General features: G+C 41.7%; 2 protein-coding genes across 10 annotated transcripts in view; one reads left to right on the forward strand and one right to left on the reverse strand.

Annotated features, from left to right (window-relative positions):
- The window catches only part of LOC122543105 (glycerol-3-phosphate acyltransferase 1, mitochondrial-like), a 103099-nt gene that overhangs the window by 65799 nt on the left and 21868 nt on the right, over positions 1 to 15432 (forward strand). The gene's annotated exons all lie outside the window — the stretch shown is intronic.
- Positions 6930 to 15432, reverse strand: part of fahd2a (fumarylacetoacetate hydrolase domain containing 2A) — a 30641-nt gene continuing 22138 nt past the window's right edge. For 7 of the 8 annotated variants that reach the window (XM_043681374.2, XM_043681372.2, XM_043681376.2 and 4 more), the window contains one exon: positions 13230 to 13398. Coding sequence is in view for 1 of the 8 variants with exons in the window: in XM_087984350.1 (XP_087840476.1) it covers positions 13363 to 13398 (36 nt within the window). In the remaining 7 variants the exon portion in view is untranslated. Of the gene's footprint in view, positions 7908 to 13229; positions 13399 to 15432 lie in introns of those variants that run through there. The other variant, XM_087984349.1, reaches the window with a different exon arrangement.

Here is a 15432-nt window from a genome sequence, read left to right on the forward strand (position 1 = left end):
TTCCTGCAAAATCCTTGGATACATCTCATTGGTCCCAGTTCTTTGTCAGCTTTGGATATCAACATCTGTGCAACCCTTCCTGATTACATTTTGAACCATCTGATGACAGAGTTTACTCCTGTGTCGCCATGGCATGGGTAGCATCTCTCTCTTTGGTAAAGACAGATGCAAAGTATTCATGTAACAACTCAGCCATGCCCATTGCTTCCCTCTTTGCCATTTGAGATCACTAATTAGCTGTAATTCTCCCTTTTTTTTTATTCACTCATGGGGCATGGACATCGCTAGCTGGTGAGCCTTTTTTTCCATTCCCAGTTGCCCTTGAGAAGGTGATGGTGGTGATCTTCTTTCTTGAATTGTTGCTGATTTAGGTTGACCACAATACCCTTAGGGAATTTGATGCAGTGACAGTGAAGGAACAGCAATATATTTCCAACTCAGGAAGGTGAGTGGCTTGGAGGGCAACATTCCCATGTTATCTGCCCTTGACCTTCCAGGTGGAAGTGGTCATGGGTTTGGAAGGTGCTGTCGAAGGATCTTGGGTGATTTTCTATAATACATCTTAAAAATCGTATACACTAATGCTATTGGGCCTTGGAAGTGGGAGCAGGAACAGCTTGTATATCTGGTACCAAACAGTGGAATGCTTTGTCCTGGATAATATCAAGCTTCTTGCGTGTTGTTGGGACTACCCATCCAGGCAAGTAAGAAGATTTTCATTACAATCCTAACTTCATCCTTGTAGATGATGGACAGGCTTTGAGGAGTCAGGAGATTGAGTCAACTGTTGCAGTAGTCTGGCCTCTGACCTGCTCTTAATAGCCACTGTTTGTGGTGAGTTCAGTTGAGTTTCTGGTCAATGATAACTTCGAGGATGTTCATAGTCGGGGATTTAGTGATGGTAATATCACTAACTGTCAAGTGTCAATGGTCAGATTGTCTCTTGGAGGTGATCACTGCCTTGCATTTCTGTGGCACAAATGTTACTTACCACTTGTCAGCCCAGGCCTGAATGTTGTCCAGATCTTGATGTATTTGAACATGGACTTGATGAACATTGTGCAATCATCAGCAACATTCCCAATTCTGACCTTATTACAGAGGGAAGGTAAAGAATGATGAAGCAACTGAAGATGCTTGGACAGAGGACACTACTCTGAGGAACTTAATGCAGAGATGTCAGAGATGACTGATGCCCAACAACCACAACCATGTCCCTGTATACCATTTGCCATATGCAGATTTGTAACTCTGTAAGCTTTACAAACTCCACCAAGCAATGTAATTTTATCCTTTTTGTTTCTTTGCGCTAGGCAAATCAATTCTGTCCTTGAACACACTGTGACATTCTCTGTCTCTATCAATGCAGTGGTTCTTAAAAAAACAGTGACCCCTCAACTTTGCTTCATGTCATGTTGTTACTTCACGCCTTGTACCCAGGAACATTTCACATGCAGCCTTGCTCTAGAGCAAGGTCTCTGTTCACATCTCACATCTCAAAATTTCCAGTCTAATTCCAGTCTCATTTAGTGTACACCACACATTCACATGGATGCACGTTAATTCTGACTTCAACTTTACTTTCTCCCTTACTCAGACTTCACCTATTAACCTGGCGTTCTCTTTGCTAGCTCTTGCTGTATCTCGAAGCATTTGTCGACACGAGGTATTTTTTGACATTGTTAACTCTATTTGCATCCCCCTGCCAAATGAGTTTAAAGCCCTTCCAGTACTAGTAAAATGCCCCTCTCTGTCTTGGCTTCGTTATGTAATCTTTCTGGCTTGCAGAAGTACTATCTTGTACAGAATCATTCCCAGAGATCCAGGAATATAAAACTCTCCCTTCTGCATCATTTTTGCAGCTACAAATACATTTAACTTATTCTCCTGTTTCTGCAATCCCTTGTGCATGTGTGAGGCATAATTGGCCATCAGTGCATTTGAGGCCCTGCTTGCTAACTTCTTATCCAGCTCCCTAAATTTTGATTGCAAGAGTCATCTCACCACCTTTTATCTAATTCATTGGGATCAACACAGAATATGACCTCTGGCTGTGCAACCTTCCCCAGAAGAAATTCCTTGACACTGGCACCATGCAGGAATTGCATTGTCAGCTCCAAAAACACCTATTATCTGAACAAATCATAGAGTCATAGAGATGTACAGCATGGAAAAAGACCCTTCTGTCACTGTTGCTCCTCTCTTCTCCCTCCTGTCCTGTAAAGCGGAGTTGCATGTGGTGTCAAAATGCGGCTATGACTGCACTCCATGAAGGAACCTGCACCCTCATCAATTATGAAATTGAAAACTGAAATGTGCTCAGGACCCTGGTGACTACTTGCCTATTTCTCTTAGACTGCCTGAATGTACATAATCTTATTTACTCATTCAGTATAAAACTTCCTTTCAGTTAAATTTACATCCCTGACCCTACTGGGAATAATTACAATAATTTCTTATAATGTGTTATGGACTAGACCAGATCCCTCAAAACATTTTGAGGAAGTAGCCTGGACCCTAGTTGTTATAAGTAGGTACAGAGTGGATATTCCAGGAGTGATGCAGCTGGCCTAACTACTTGGTTTTAAACAAAACAGAATTTATTTGCAAGATTACAAATAAAACACAAACAGAAGAGAACCAAATATAAAATAACTTAACCTATTTGAAAACCCAACAGATTATCCCAACCTAATGATGCTGTTCCAAATTCTTGCAACAATTCCCATAAAATTCCTTTGGAAAAAAAGGTAAAAACAAACACTGTCTCAGAGGAGAGATGTCAGAGAGAGGGAGGATCAGCATAGACCTGCTTCTTTGGGTCCAGCAGCTTCAAAACTGACTACTTGCTGAAACCAAACCAAACCAGAGAGAAGCTGAGCTGGGAGAATGGGCCACTCCACTTTAATTTTCCGGGAGTTTTTTTATAAACTTTAAAGCTTCCCCAAGTAGATCAATCCAGATATTTCGGAACCTGTGTCTTTGTGACCCTCCTGGAAAAATAAAACCAAGGACAACATAACCTTGTTAAAGGAGCAACATAATCACAAATAGCCCTGATTTTGACAATCTCCTGTTTCTCAGTTCATCCCACCTTTCAAAAACATCACTTGTAATCACAAGCCAGCCAACAGTACACTTCACTGTGTGAAAATCCTTGTTGATTTTTCATTTACTTCTATTGTTTTGTCACAACTTCTCGCAGTTGTGGGAGGAGAGGAGGCGGCCATAATGGGTGCAGTAAGGGGGTGGGGTAGCCAGGCTTTACAGCCTGGTCTTCGCTGGGCCCCTCTGCCTCAAGGCCTGTGCTGCCGACTCTGTTTGCCAACACCACCCTGTCCTGGCCAGTGTCCAGAGATAGGCTGTTTGACTCCTGCATGAGGTGCTGGCTGCTTTGGCATGGTGGGCACAGCCTGGAGTTTGTGCCTAGTTTGGGACCCAGTAGCTTCAGCAGAGGCTGCATCAACCCAGTGCTGGCTCATGGCAGCCATGACATTGGTCAAAGCAAGATGTCGAAGAATGATGGCATGATTCCAGTGGAAATGGCATGGCTGCACAACGTGGTTGGGCCCCGTCTATCTGACTGTGGTAGTGTCCCGGCTGCGGCAGCATATGGGTACTCGGGGTACCTGAGTGTTTGTTGACTGTGAGGGGATGGACTTTGTGACTTTGTTTTACTGGTTGTGAGGACTGATGGCAGTGGTGGGGGACTGATCTGGATTTTGTTATGGCTGTATCTTTTTATTTCTTTTATTAATCCTGTCTTCTGTATACTCAGGAGAATGGTAACCTTGTGCACTTCTCAATATTCTAGTACTCAAGTATATGTGACAGTAAAATCTAAAATTTAAAACATTTTGCTCTGGAGCTGTCAACTGGGAATTGTGGGCTGAAGATGACTTTTGGACTTGAGGAAACAACTTATAGTGGAAGGCCAAGAACAGACCAAGTGGGCTTCCATGTATTTGTGAGGCTCAGCCTGGAGGATAATTACAGGCTGATTATTGATTGAGATGATTCCAAAAGACAGCAACACAAGGAAGAAGATTATATTTAAAAAGATGGCAGGAGTTGGCTAGTTGTCAGTACCAGGGAATTAGTTCTGGCAAGTCTGAAAGAGCCCCTGTATTGAAAGGTATTTTGAAGCCTTAGGAAACTATGATGTGGAGGTGCCAGTGTTGGACCTGAGGGCACAGCCTTAGAGGAAGGGTAAAACCTTTTTGAATGGAGATAGGGAGAGACCTAAGGGGCAACTTTTTCACCCAAGGTGGTGCATGTGTGGAATGGGCTGCCAGAGGAAGTGGTAGAGGCTTGTACGATTGCTAGCATTTAAAAGGCATCTGGATGGGTATATGAATAGGAAGGATTTGGAGGGATGGATATCTGGTTGGCACGGATGAGTTAGACCGAAGGATCTGTTGCATGCTGTACATCTCTATGACTGTATGATTGAATGGCAGAGCAGACCCGCTAGTCTGAATGGCCTAACTTCTGCTCCAATGTCTTATGGTCTTAAAAAGCCTCAGAAATACAACCCTGCTTTCATGTTCCAATTACCTCAAAATATATGCCAACATTGCATTTGCCTTCCTAATTACCAACTCAATCTGCAAATTTTCCTTTTGGAGAATCCTGGACTAGAACTACCGAGTCCCTTTGCATTTCAGACTAATAAGGCAATTCTACCCCCTTTGCCTACCTGCCTGCCTTTTGGACAGGATACAGCATTATGGAGACGTGGCTGCAAGGGGACCAAGACTGGGATCCAAGATGTGTATCCTTAGATATTTGGCTCCCTCTCCTGTTCCCCTTGCAGCCACGTCTCCATAATGCCTCCCACATCATACCTGCCAATTTCAATTTGCGCCACAAGCTTATTTAGTTTGTATACTGCGTGTATTCAGATAAAACACCTTCAGTCCTGAATTTATTGTCCCTCTTTGCACTGTCATCCTTTTATCCATTACGCTTGAAGTCATACGCATGGAAGCAAACCCTTTGGTCCAACCTGTCCATGTTCCTAAACTAAACTGATCCTACCTGCCTTTGCCCACATCCTGACAATCCTTTCTTATTCATGAACTTATCCGGATGTCTTTTAAACATGGTGACTGTATCTGCATCCAGCACACTAATTGACTGTTCATTCTACACACGATTCACTGTTACAAAAGAAAGTTGCTCCTCGTCCTTTTTAAATCTTTCTCCTCTCATCTTAAAAACATACCTCCTAGTTTTGAACTTCCCTACTATTAGAGAAAAGACTTTTGTCATTCACCTTATCTGTGCCCTTTGTGATTTTATAACCTCAATAAAGTCACTGTTCAACCTCCTATGTTTCAGTGAAAAAGGTTCCAGCCCTTCCAGTCTTTCTATATTTCAAACCCTCCATTCCCATTCCTTCTGAGAACAGAGCGACTGGAACTGCACAGAACACTCCAGAAGAGGCCTTGCCAACATCCTGTACAACCTCAACATGACATTCCAACCATATAGCTTTTATCATCTATTCTTTTGTATAACCAACACCATTCCATTTGCTGTCTTATTCACTTCCTGTACCTGCATACCAAGTTTGTGATTCATGTACCAGGCTATCCATATCCTTCAGTACCAGAGATCCCACATCCCTGTGTACCACCAAGTTTTATTAGATTAGATTAGAATACTTACAGTGTGGAAACAGGCCCTTCGGCCCAACAAGTCCACACCGACTTGCCGAAGCATAACCCACCCAGACCCATTCTCCTACATTTACCCCTTCACCTAACACTCCGGGCAATTTAGCATGGCCAATTCACCTAATCTGCACATTTTTGGACTGTGGGAGGAAACCGGAGCACCCGGAGGAGACCCACGCAGACACGGGGAGAATGTGCAAACTCCACACACACAGTCGCCTGAGGCGGGAATTGAACCCGGGTCTCTGTCGCTGTGAGGCAGCAGTGCTAATGGCAGCAATGCCATTTTCTCTTCTTTCTAGCAACATAGGCAGTTGATATTTACCACCATTTAACTCCATCTGCAACCGTTTTGCCTTTTGGATAATTATATTCTTGCTTTCACGTTTCAGGGTTAAATATTTATGATATTTTTAGGATCTTTTATGATGTTTGTCTTTTTCTGTCAAGGTAAAGTCGCAAAATACACTGTGAATGTAGTCTGAAAAATGTCAACTTATTATGACGAAATATGAATAAACCAATCGTGGTTGTTAAACAATGTTAATAAGCAAGCTGGGAAAAGGACAGTATAATTTAAACATTTGCTGCAGTGAAAAGTGGTCTGTCTGAAACAGCAGTTACGTAGTGTTGTGAATGGCAAGTCTTTAAGTTGACAAAACAAGTCGTTATGTTGAGAACTGAATGAATGGTACAACTACATGCCTTGTAATTTCAATACTTTGCAAAAGCAAATGTTATTCTGCATCTCGTAAAATGTTGAAAATTTTGTTGAATGAGGAAATGCTTTGAAATGCTCTGTAAGATTGTAATATTGTAATCTTTTGGGAAGTACAGGGAAACCCTGTGGGAAGATGTGGACTGAAATGCCAAGATATTATTCAACAGAAATTGGGATATGATAGAAATAAGCCTTTGGGAGAGAGTGTGTGTTGAAGTGCACAGGTTTTGACAAGGAGAAAGGGATACAAGACGCCACTCGATCTTCATTTGACATAAAGATACCCACCACATTTGAGAAGTGAAAAGTGATGGCGAAGTGATATGAGTGTCTGCCACCACTTTTGTTTAGTATCACATGAGAAAAAATTCCATTATGCTTGTCTTGCTCATGCCCTTGCTCTAGCACATGCTTCCTCAGAAACAGACCCCAAACACTCTTCCAAATGCCATCTGACCAAAGTGATTTCTTGGTTTTGTTGTAACTGCCTGTGAAGCCTCATTTTCCAGTGGTCCAGTGTCCACTCATGCTTTTCTTTTAGCTTTTATTTATTGGAATAAAAAACCTCTTGCAATGTTCTTTTACATTACTAGCTAGATTACGCTCATATTTCATCTTCTCTCCCCTTTTTGGCTTTTTCAGATATCCTGTGGTAGTTCTTAAAGGCTTTCCAATCTTCTGGCTTAAAGAGTCGTCTTCATATTGTATGCTTTTGCTTTTTGTTTTTTGCTGTCCCTGACTTTCTTGTTAGCCATGGTTAATTTGTCCTCCCCTTCATATGTTTCTTCTTCAGGATGAATTTCTGCCACTGCACTGTCATCCCTGTTAGGGTCCTCTTTCAATCAACTCTGGCCAGCTTCTTCTTCCTGTCTTTGCAGTTATTTACTCAATTGTAATACTGTTGCATCTGATTCCAACTTCTAAAACTGCAGGGTGAATTCTGTCTTGTTTTGTCACTGCCACATACGAGCTCCTGCACCTGAAGCTTCCGAGTTTACCTCATTACACATCATCAAATTCCGAATTGCTCGTTTCCTCGTGGGCTTTACAACAAGCAGCTTCAAACATTCATCTCTTCGACGCTCCCTGAGATCTGTGTCTTTAAATCTGTGACCAACCTGATTTTCCCAGTATCCCCATCATATTCAAATCCTCCATGATTATTATAGTAATGTCTGACACGCCTCTTCTATTTTGTGATTTAATTTCTGTCCCACTGTGAGGTAGCTTAGAAATAAGTTCCAACAGGGGTTTCTTCCCCTCTGCAGTTTCTGACTCTGCCCACATAGAATACTACATCTTCCAACTTCGTATCTCATCTTGACATTATTTTAGTTTCATTTGCACTAATGAGAGGATTCTGGGTAATTCAAGATGGAGGACAGGAACAGTTTGTGGCTGTGAGAGTTGCTCCTTTTTTGAGGTATTTCAGGTATTGCAGATGATTTCCTTGAATTCCAGGAGCAGTAATTACTCTTTTAGAAGCTGTTGCATTGTTTTGATCTCTGGGGGGGAAAAAATCAAAACAATGGCAATTTAAAAAGGAGGAAGTGAAACAAAGGCAAGAACCACATGGTCAGAGAAAGAAGCCGACACTGCTGTTTGACACAGCAGTGAATCTGCACATTTAATGCCTTTACTGTTTGAATTCAAGTATCTTTGGACATTGGAGTGTGCCTAGGAGAAATTAACCAACAGTGAAATTCACAGCTGACCTTGGAGGAACCTTTGTGGGAGAGCTCATAGCATGGGAGATATTAAGTGCATAGTTTTAAAATGTAACTCTGCTGTTAATCTACAGTAGTGAGTAGAGTGGGTTCTTTTTTGAATATGTTTTTATTAAGATCTGTCACTTAATTACATTTTAAAAATATAAAATATTCGTACGAAGTTAGCCTGGAGCTGTGTTTTTTAGAGCAGTAAGATGGTGCTTTTTTTCTGGGTCTGCAGATGGTTAAGGAGTAAAGATGGCCTTTATTAAGATCTGTCACTTAATTACATTTTAAAAATATAAAATATTCGTACGAAGTTAGCCTGGAGCTGTGTTTTTTAGAGCAGTAAGATGGTGCTTTTTTTCTGGGTCTGCAGATGGTTAAGGAGTAAAGATGGCCTTTCATAGTGATGTGCTCTTCCTGTTGTATTTGGGAGTTTAGGGAGAGTTTCCATGTTCCTGATTATTCTATCTACAGGAAGTGTCTTTTGTTACGAATCCCATCACATCGCGTGAAGTGGCAGTTAAAGGCAATGAGGTATTTCAAGGAGCTAGGGGGTGTGATGGATGGTAGTTCTTGGAAGGAAGAAAAACCACAGATACAGCCAGGTATCTGTGATCAGTCTGATACTGGCTTACCTCCAGGAAAGGTAGGAGAAGGGAGGCAGGTAGTACAAGCGTCTCCTGTGGCTATTACCATCTCAAACAAGTATGCTGTTTTAGATAATGTAGGGACTTTCAGAGGAAGGTAGCGTGAACAGCCAAGTTTCTGGTACTGAGATTGGCTCCACTGTATCGAGGGTTACGTTAGGTTCCAAGTGATTGATTGTGATATCTCTTGTCAGAGGCACAGACCGACCTTTCTGCAGCCAGAAGTGAAAAATCAGAATGATATGTTGCCTCCCTGCTGCCAGGATCAAGGATATCTCTGAGAGAGTGCAAAATGTTCTCAAAGGGGATATAGGGTCCAGCAGGACGTTGTTGTGCACTTTGGAACTAACGACATATGAAGGGCAAAGGATGAGATTCTGAAGGAAGCATATACAAAGTAAGGGAGAAATTTAAAAAGGAGGTCCTCATGGGAAGTAATATCTCGATTACTCCCAGTGCTACGAACTAGTGAAGGTAGGAATAGGTGTTTTGAGCAGATCAATGCGTGGCTGAGGAGCTGTTGCAGAAAACGGTTCATATTTTTGGATCATTGGAATCTCTTCTGGGGTAAAAGTGATCTTAAGAATGGATAGTACCTGATTTGGAAGGGGACTCATGTACCAACAAGGAGATTTGCTGGAGCTGCTCAGGAAGATTTAAATGAGTAAGATGGTGGGGTGGAACTCAGGGAGGTAGTGAGGAAAGAGATCAGTCTGATACTGGTACAATTAGAAAAAGGAGCAAGTGAAACAATCAAGGGAGGAAGGAACAAAGCAGAGAATGAGGTCAGACTGGTGAATTAAACTGCATTTATTTCAATGCAAGAGATCTAACAGGGAAGGCAGGTGAACTCAGCATGCTTAGATATCATAGCAATCATAGAGACGTGGCTCAGGGATGGACAATGACTGGCAGCCTAATGTTCCAGCATACAAATGCTGTCCAAAGAATAAAAAGGGAGGCAAGTGAGGAGGGGGAGTGGCATTTTTGACAAGAGATAACATTATGGCTGTACTGGGGAAGGACATTCCTGGGATTACGTCAAGAGAAGTTACTTGGGTGGAACTGAGAAATAAGAAAGGGATGATCACCAAATTTGTAAGGAGATCTCAGTTATCTGTAAGAATAGTAGGTTGGTTATGGTTGTGAGTTTCAACAATATATTCCTGTTCGCGTAAAGACAAGGCCAGCAGGTGTATGGAATGCTGGCTGTCTAGAGAAATTGAGGTTTTGGTTAATAAAAAGGAAGCATCTGTCAAGTATTGACGGCAGCAATCAAGTGAATCCTTAGAGTATAAAAGCAGCAGGAGTTTCCTGAAGAGGGAAATCAGGAGGGCAAAAAGGGGACAATACATAGCTTTGGCAAATAGGGAGAAGAAGAATCCAAAGGGATTTTATAAATACATAAAGGGCAAAAGGGTAACCAGAGAGAGAACAGGGCCCCTCAACAAGGCGACCTGCAGGAACTGCAGGAGGTGGGCTTATTATGGAAAAGAACGTGAAGATACATAATATGGGGGAATACATGGTGACATCTTGAAAAATGTCCATATTACAGAAGAAGTGCTGCTAGATAAATTCCCAGGACTTGATCAGGTGCACTGTAGAACTCTGTGGGAAGATGGGAAAGTGTTTGCTGGGCCCCTTGCTGATACACTTGTATCATCGATAGCCACGAGGTGCAAGAAGATTGGAGGTTTATTAACATAGTGCCACTATTTAAGAAAGTGGTACGGAAAAGCCAGGGAACTGGAGATCTGTGAGCCTGACATTGGTCTTGGGCAAGTTGTTGGAGGGAATCCTGAGGGAGTGGATTTACACATATTTGGAAAGGCAAGAACTGATTACGGATCATGAACATGGCTTTGTGCGTGGGAAATAATATTTCACTAACTTGGTTAAGTGTTTTGAATAAGTACCAAAGATAATTGATAGGGGCACAGCGATGGATGTGGTCTTTAGGGATCTTAGTAAGGCATTTGACGAGGTTCCTCATGGTCGACAGGTTAGCAAGGTTAGAATACAGGGTGAAGTAGCCATTTGGATACAGAACTGGCTGCAAGAAAGAAGACCGAGGGTGGTGGTGGAGGGTTGCCTTTCAGAATGGAGGCCTGTGACTTGCAGTGTGCCACAAGGATAGGTGCTTGGTCCACTGCTTTTTGTTAATTATATAAATGATTTGGATGTGAAGGTATGAGGTATAGTTAGTAACAGATGACACCAAATTTGGAGGTATCGTGGACAGCACATAGAAGGTTTCCTCAGAGTACACTGGGATCTTGATCAGATGGGCCAGTGATCCATGGAGTGACAGGCTAATGGTCCAAGGAGGAGCAGATGGAATTTAATTTAGATAAATGTGAGGTGCTGCATTTTGGAAAGCACTTAATGGGAACATCCGGGGAGTGTTGCTAAATGAAGAGACCTTGGAGTGCAGGTTCATAGTTCCTTCAAAGTGGAGTCTCACGTAGATAGAATAGTAAAGGTGTTTGGTATGCTTTGCTTTCTTGGTCACAGCATCAAATATAGGAGTTGATAGATCATATTGCGGCAGTACAAGAGATTGGGTAGATCACTTTTGGAATATTGTGTGCAGTTCTGGTCTCCATCCTATTGGAAGGGTGTTGTGAAACTTGGAAAGGTTCAGAAAAGATCAAGATAAATGTTGCCAGGGTTGGAGGTTTTGAGCAATAGGCAGGTGCTGAACAGGTTGGGGATGTTTTCCTTAGAGTGTCTGAAGCTAAGGGGTGACCTTACAGAGGCTTTTAAAATCATGAGGGGCATGGCTAATGTAAATAGACAAGGTCTTTTCCCTGGGGTGCATAAGTCTGGAACTAGAGGGCATAGATGTGGGTGAAAGGAGAAAAATTTAAAAGTGGCCTGAAGGGCAACTTTTTCACTCAGGATGGGACACGTATGGAAAGAGCTGCCAGAGGAAATGGTGGAGTCTAGTAAAATTACAACATTTAAAAGGCATCTGGATGGGTATGTGAACAGGAAGGGTTGAGAAGGATATTGGCCAAATGCTGGCAAATGGGAATAGATTACTTTAGAATATCTGGTTGGTATGGACAAGTTGGACCGGAGAGTGTGCTGTACATTTCTGTGACTCTAAGACTGCCTCTTCTACGCACTTGCCCATCCCTTCCATTGGACATTTATTCTTGGATATTTAGTTCCCATCCCTGATCCCCTTGGAGCCATGCCTGTGATACCGACAGTATTGTACGCAATCCACATTTTGAGTCTGTGCTGCAAGCTCATCTTGTTTCGTATATAGCGCGCAGTTAAGTCAAAAAACTCTCAATCCTCTCTTGACTGTCTCCTTCCTCAGAGTTGTCCCCTTACCTGCTCTGCCTGAAGTTAGATTCCTGAGCGTCTCCATATTCTCTGTCTCGTTGTTTGTTGTAGAATCTTGAATAACCTCACCACCTCGGTTGTTTTTTTAAATTCCCTAATTTTCAATGCATTTGAATACCACCACGCCCCTCTTCCTCCTTTGCCCCCAACTTCCCCACCCCCACCCCTTCTATTTCATTTAAAATCCTGTCCTGATTGTTGTTTACTGTTGTTCCTCTGACCATGAACTTTGGTCATTGTCAACTTCAGCACAGGGTAAAGGTCTCCTCGCCATAATTAAAGTTTACGAGGTTGATTGCTCTCTGGTGCTGAGGAATTTGAAGAGTTCACTGTTAGCCCTGGAGTAGGATAGATTGGAAACATCTCACAAACTATGCCAGAACATGTCTACAGTCATTTGTTTTATCAATTGAAAATATTTAATTGTGTACAATGAAAGCCGGTTAAAATTGGAACAAGACGATGGAATGCATCTTAATGCATGCGCAGACCCATTCGAAATTAGAAGTGTTTGTAACATACAATTAAAATAACTGGGAAAATTTTGAAAACTTGATAAATGTGTGCTGAAACAAAAAAAAATTGAATGTGTTGTCAGTGGTATCTCTGATTTTAACTTGTTTTTTTTTGGGGGGATTTTGGGTCAAGCCTTGCAGTTAGTCAAGAGGATCAGTTCTACTGCAGGCATGGACCCTGGATTGGCCAGCAGGAACTGGCAAGATGATAGCAGCCTAGACCAAGGGAGTGACTTTGAATCAGAAACTGGGACAGAGAGTACCAAAATAGTGCCAGTTTTTTCGTGTAAATAATGTTGAAATGAATCTTGTGCTGCTTAACAAGATTACAGTCCTGAATAAATTTCCACTGTGGAAGCAACACAATATAAACTCTCAATGAGGGAGCTGGGTCAGTGTCATGTGATTTGCACATTAAATAAAGGGTGTCTTGGTGATGAGAGACAAACCTTTGTGGAGTTTTACATAAACTAGGTAATTTTAAGTGAGGACCTCATGTATATGGGAACCTCCATGTATATTGCAGCATAGCTAAACTGCTTTGTGTCCATAAGGCTGCAATTATTTACCATATCTCACGAATCTTGAAATGCCATGACCTGAATGTTTTATTTCCAATTGAAGTGCACTTCTGTCATCAGTATACAAATGAAGTTTGCTTCTTTGGACAGGATGTCTACCTCAAGCACTGTAACTCTACTTTGTCCATGCCCTGGTTTCTGTTCATGAAAAGAGGCTCCATATTGCCGGTAAATCAGCCTGCAAAACAAGTATGTTATTCCAGTTTAAATTTGTTTCAACTTTTGTTGCAACCTTCTGGTTGTTTGGAGGAGCTTGTAAGTGAGCAGAAATTTTTCCTTTGATCATTTATGCAATTTTGTCCCATTCAGTAAAATTCCCAGCTGATGACATTTAAAATGTTGCATTAAAATATTCAAGAATGAATAATTTAAATTCGTCATTTCAGTCGTGTTTACCATTTTTATTCTGTTTATCCTTTTGCTGTACCGGGGCACAATTTTTTATTTTCTGAAACGCAGATCCACCATCTTGGAAAATTAAATTCCATTTGTCAGTTTCTTAAATTGAATTGAAATTTGTGTATCATGCTGCCGAGCATCACAATTTAGCTCGCAGTCTGCGGCATCTACCTGCCCGAAAATTTTGATTAAGTTTGCAACACTGAGACTGCTGTATTTGGCACTTTGTTTGTGCCCAGTTTCCTGACATTTTACTGATGTCTTCCACAACTACTTTTAGGAATTAACACCACCTGATCAGTTATGATAGTGACATTTGTTCCCATGTGTCAGCAGGGTCTACAAAGATTTTGGTTTAATGTACAGTAATTCAAGGTTTTAAAAAAAACTTGGCGAATGAGAAATGAGAAACGGCCATTCAGCCCCTGAAGGACATTTCTCTTACTGTCCTGTTTCTCTCCTCATCGATGTATACATGTATCCTTGACGAATTCCTTCTCCCCCATCAATTTGACAGAAGTTCTTAATCACTAACTATCAAATGAGGCAATCTCTGGCAGCTTTTACCATCCATTTATTTCCCTTCAGTGCTTTTGGATATTGAGGTCAGGACAGGGAGCTAAATATCCACTGATATACATCCTGTCACAAAGACAGGCAGGAGGGCAGATGGGGTGGGATTGCTTGGTAAGTGAAAATGAAATTAAATCAATAGCTGTAAATGAATTGGGATCAGATGATGTAGAATTTGTGTTGGTAAAGTTGAGGAAGTGCAAAGGTGAGAAAACCATAATCGGAGTAACCTATAGACCTCCAGACAGTAGTCAGGTTTTGGGACATGAGATACACCAACAGATAGAAAAGGGATATAAGTAAGGCAAGATTACAGTGATCATGGAAGATTTCAATATGTAGGTGGACGAGGAAAACCAGGTTGGTAGTGCATCGCAAGAAAAATAACTTGTGGAATGTCTATGAGATGGCTTTTGGAGCAGCTTCTGGTGGAGTCCACTGGAGAACAGGCAATTCTGGATTTAGTGTTGTGCAATGAAGCAGACTTGATAAGGGAGCTTTAGAGGTAGTGACTATAATGTGAGAAACTTTACTCTGCACTTTGAAAGATTTGACTAGAATCAAATGTAATGGTATTACAGTTGAACAAAGGCAACTACAGAGGTATGAAGGAGAAGCTGACCATAATTGACTGGGAGAGGAGCCTAATAGGAAAGACAGTGGAAAAACAAAGGCCAGAGACTGTGGAAGCAATTCGAGAGAGACAGCAAAAAAAAATTCTGAGAAAGATCAGTGTACTAAGGGGAGGATGAAGCAACCATGGCTGACCAGGGAGGTCTACGACAGCATAAAAACAAAAGAGAAAGAATATTAATGCAGCCAAGGTCAGTGGGAAGCTGACAAAGACCAACAGAGAACAACTAAGAAAGAAATAAGTCGGGAGATGATTAAATATGAGGATAGGCAAGCTGGTAATATTGGGAAAGGTTGCAGGAACTTCTTTATATATCTAAAGGGTAAAAGAGAGGCAAAAGTGGACACTGGGCTGCTGGAGAGGTAGTAATGGGGAACAGAGAAATGGCTAAGAAGCTGAATAAGTACTCTGTATCAGTCTTCACAATGGAAGACATGAATAATATCCCAAAAATTCAAGGGAGTCAGGGAGCAGAGCTGTGTATGTGGCCGTTATTCAGGAGAAGGTGCGAGAAACACTGAATGGCCTAAAGGTGGATACATCACCTGGACCAGATGGGCTACATTCCAGAGATTCGAAGGAGATGGCTGAAGAGATAACAAAGAC

The sequence above is a fragment of the Chiloscyllium plagiosum genome, unplaced genomic scaffold, assembly GCF_037043375.1.
Source record: "Chiloscyllium plagiosum isolate Xiang-an unplaced genomic scaffold, Cpla_swu_hap1 HiC_scaffold_48, whole genome shotgun sequence".
Lineage (NCBI taxonomy): Eukaryota > Metazoa > Chordata > Chondrichthyes > Orectolobiformes > Hemiscylliidae > Chiloscyllium > Chiloscyllium plagiosum.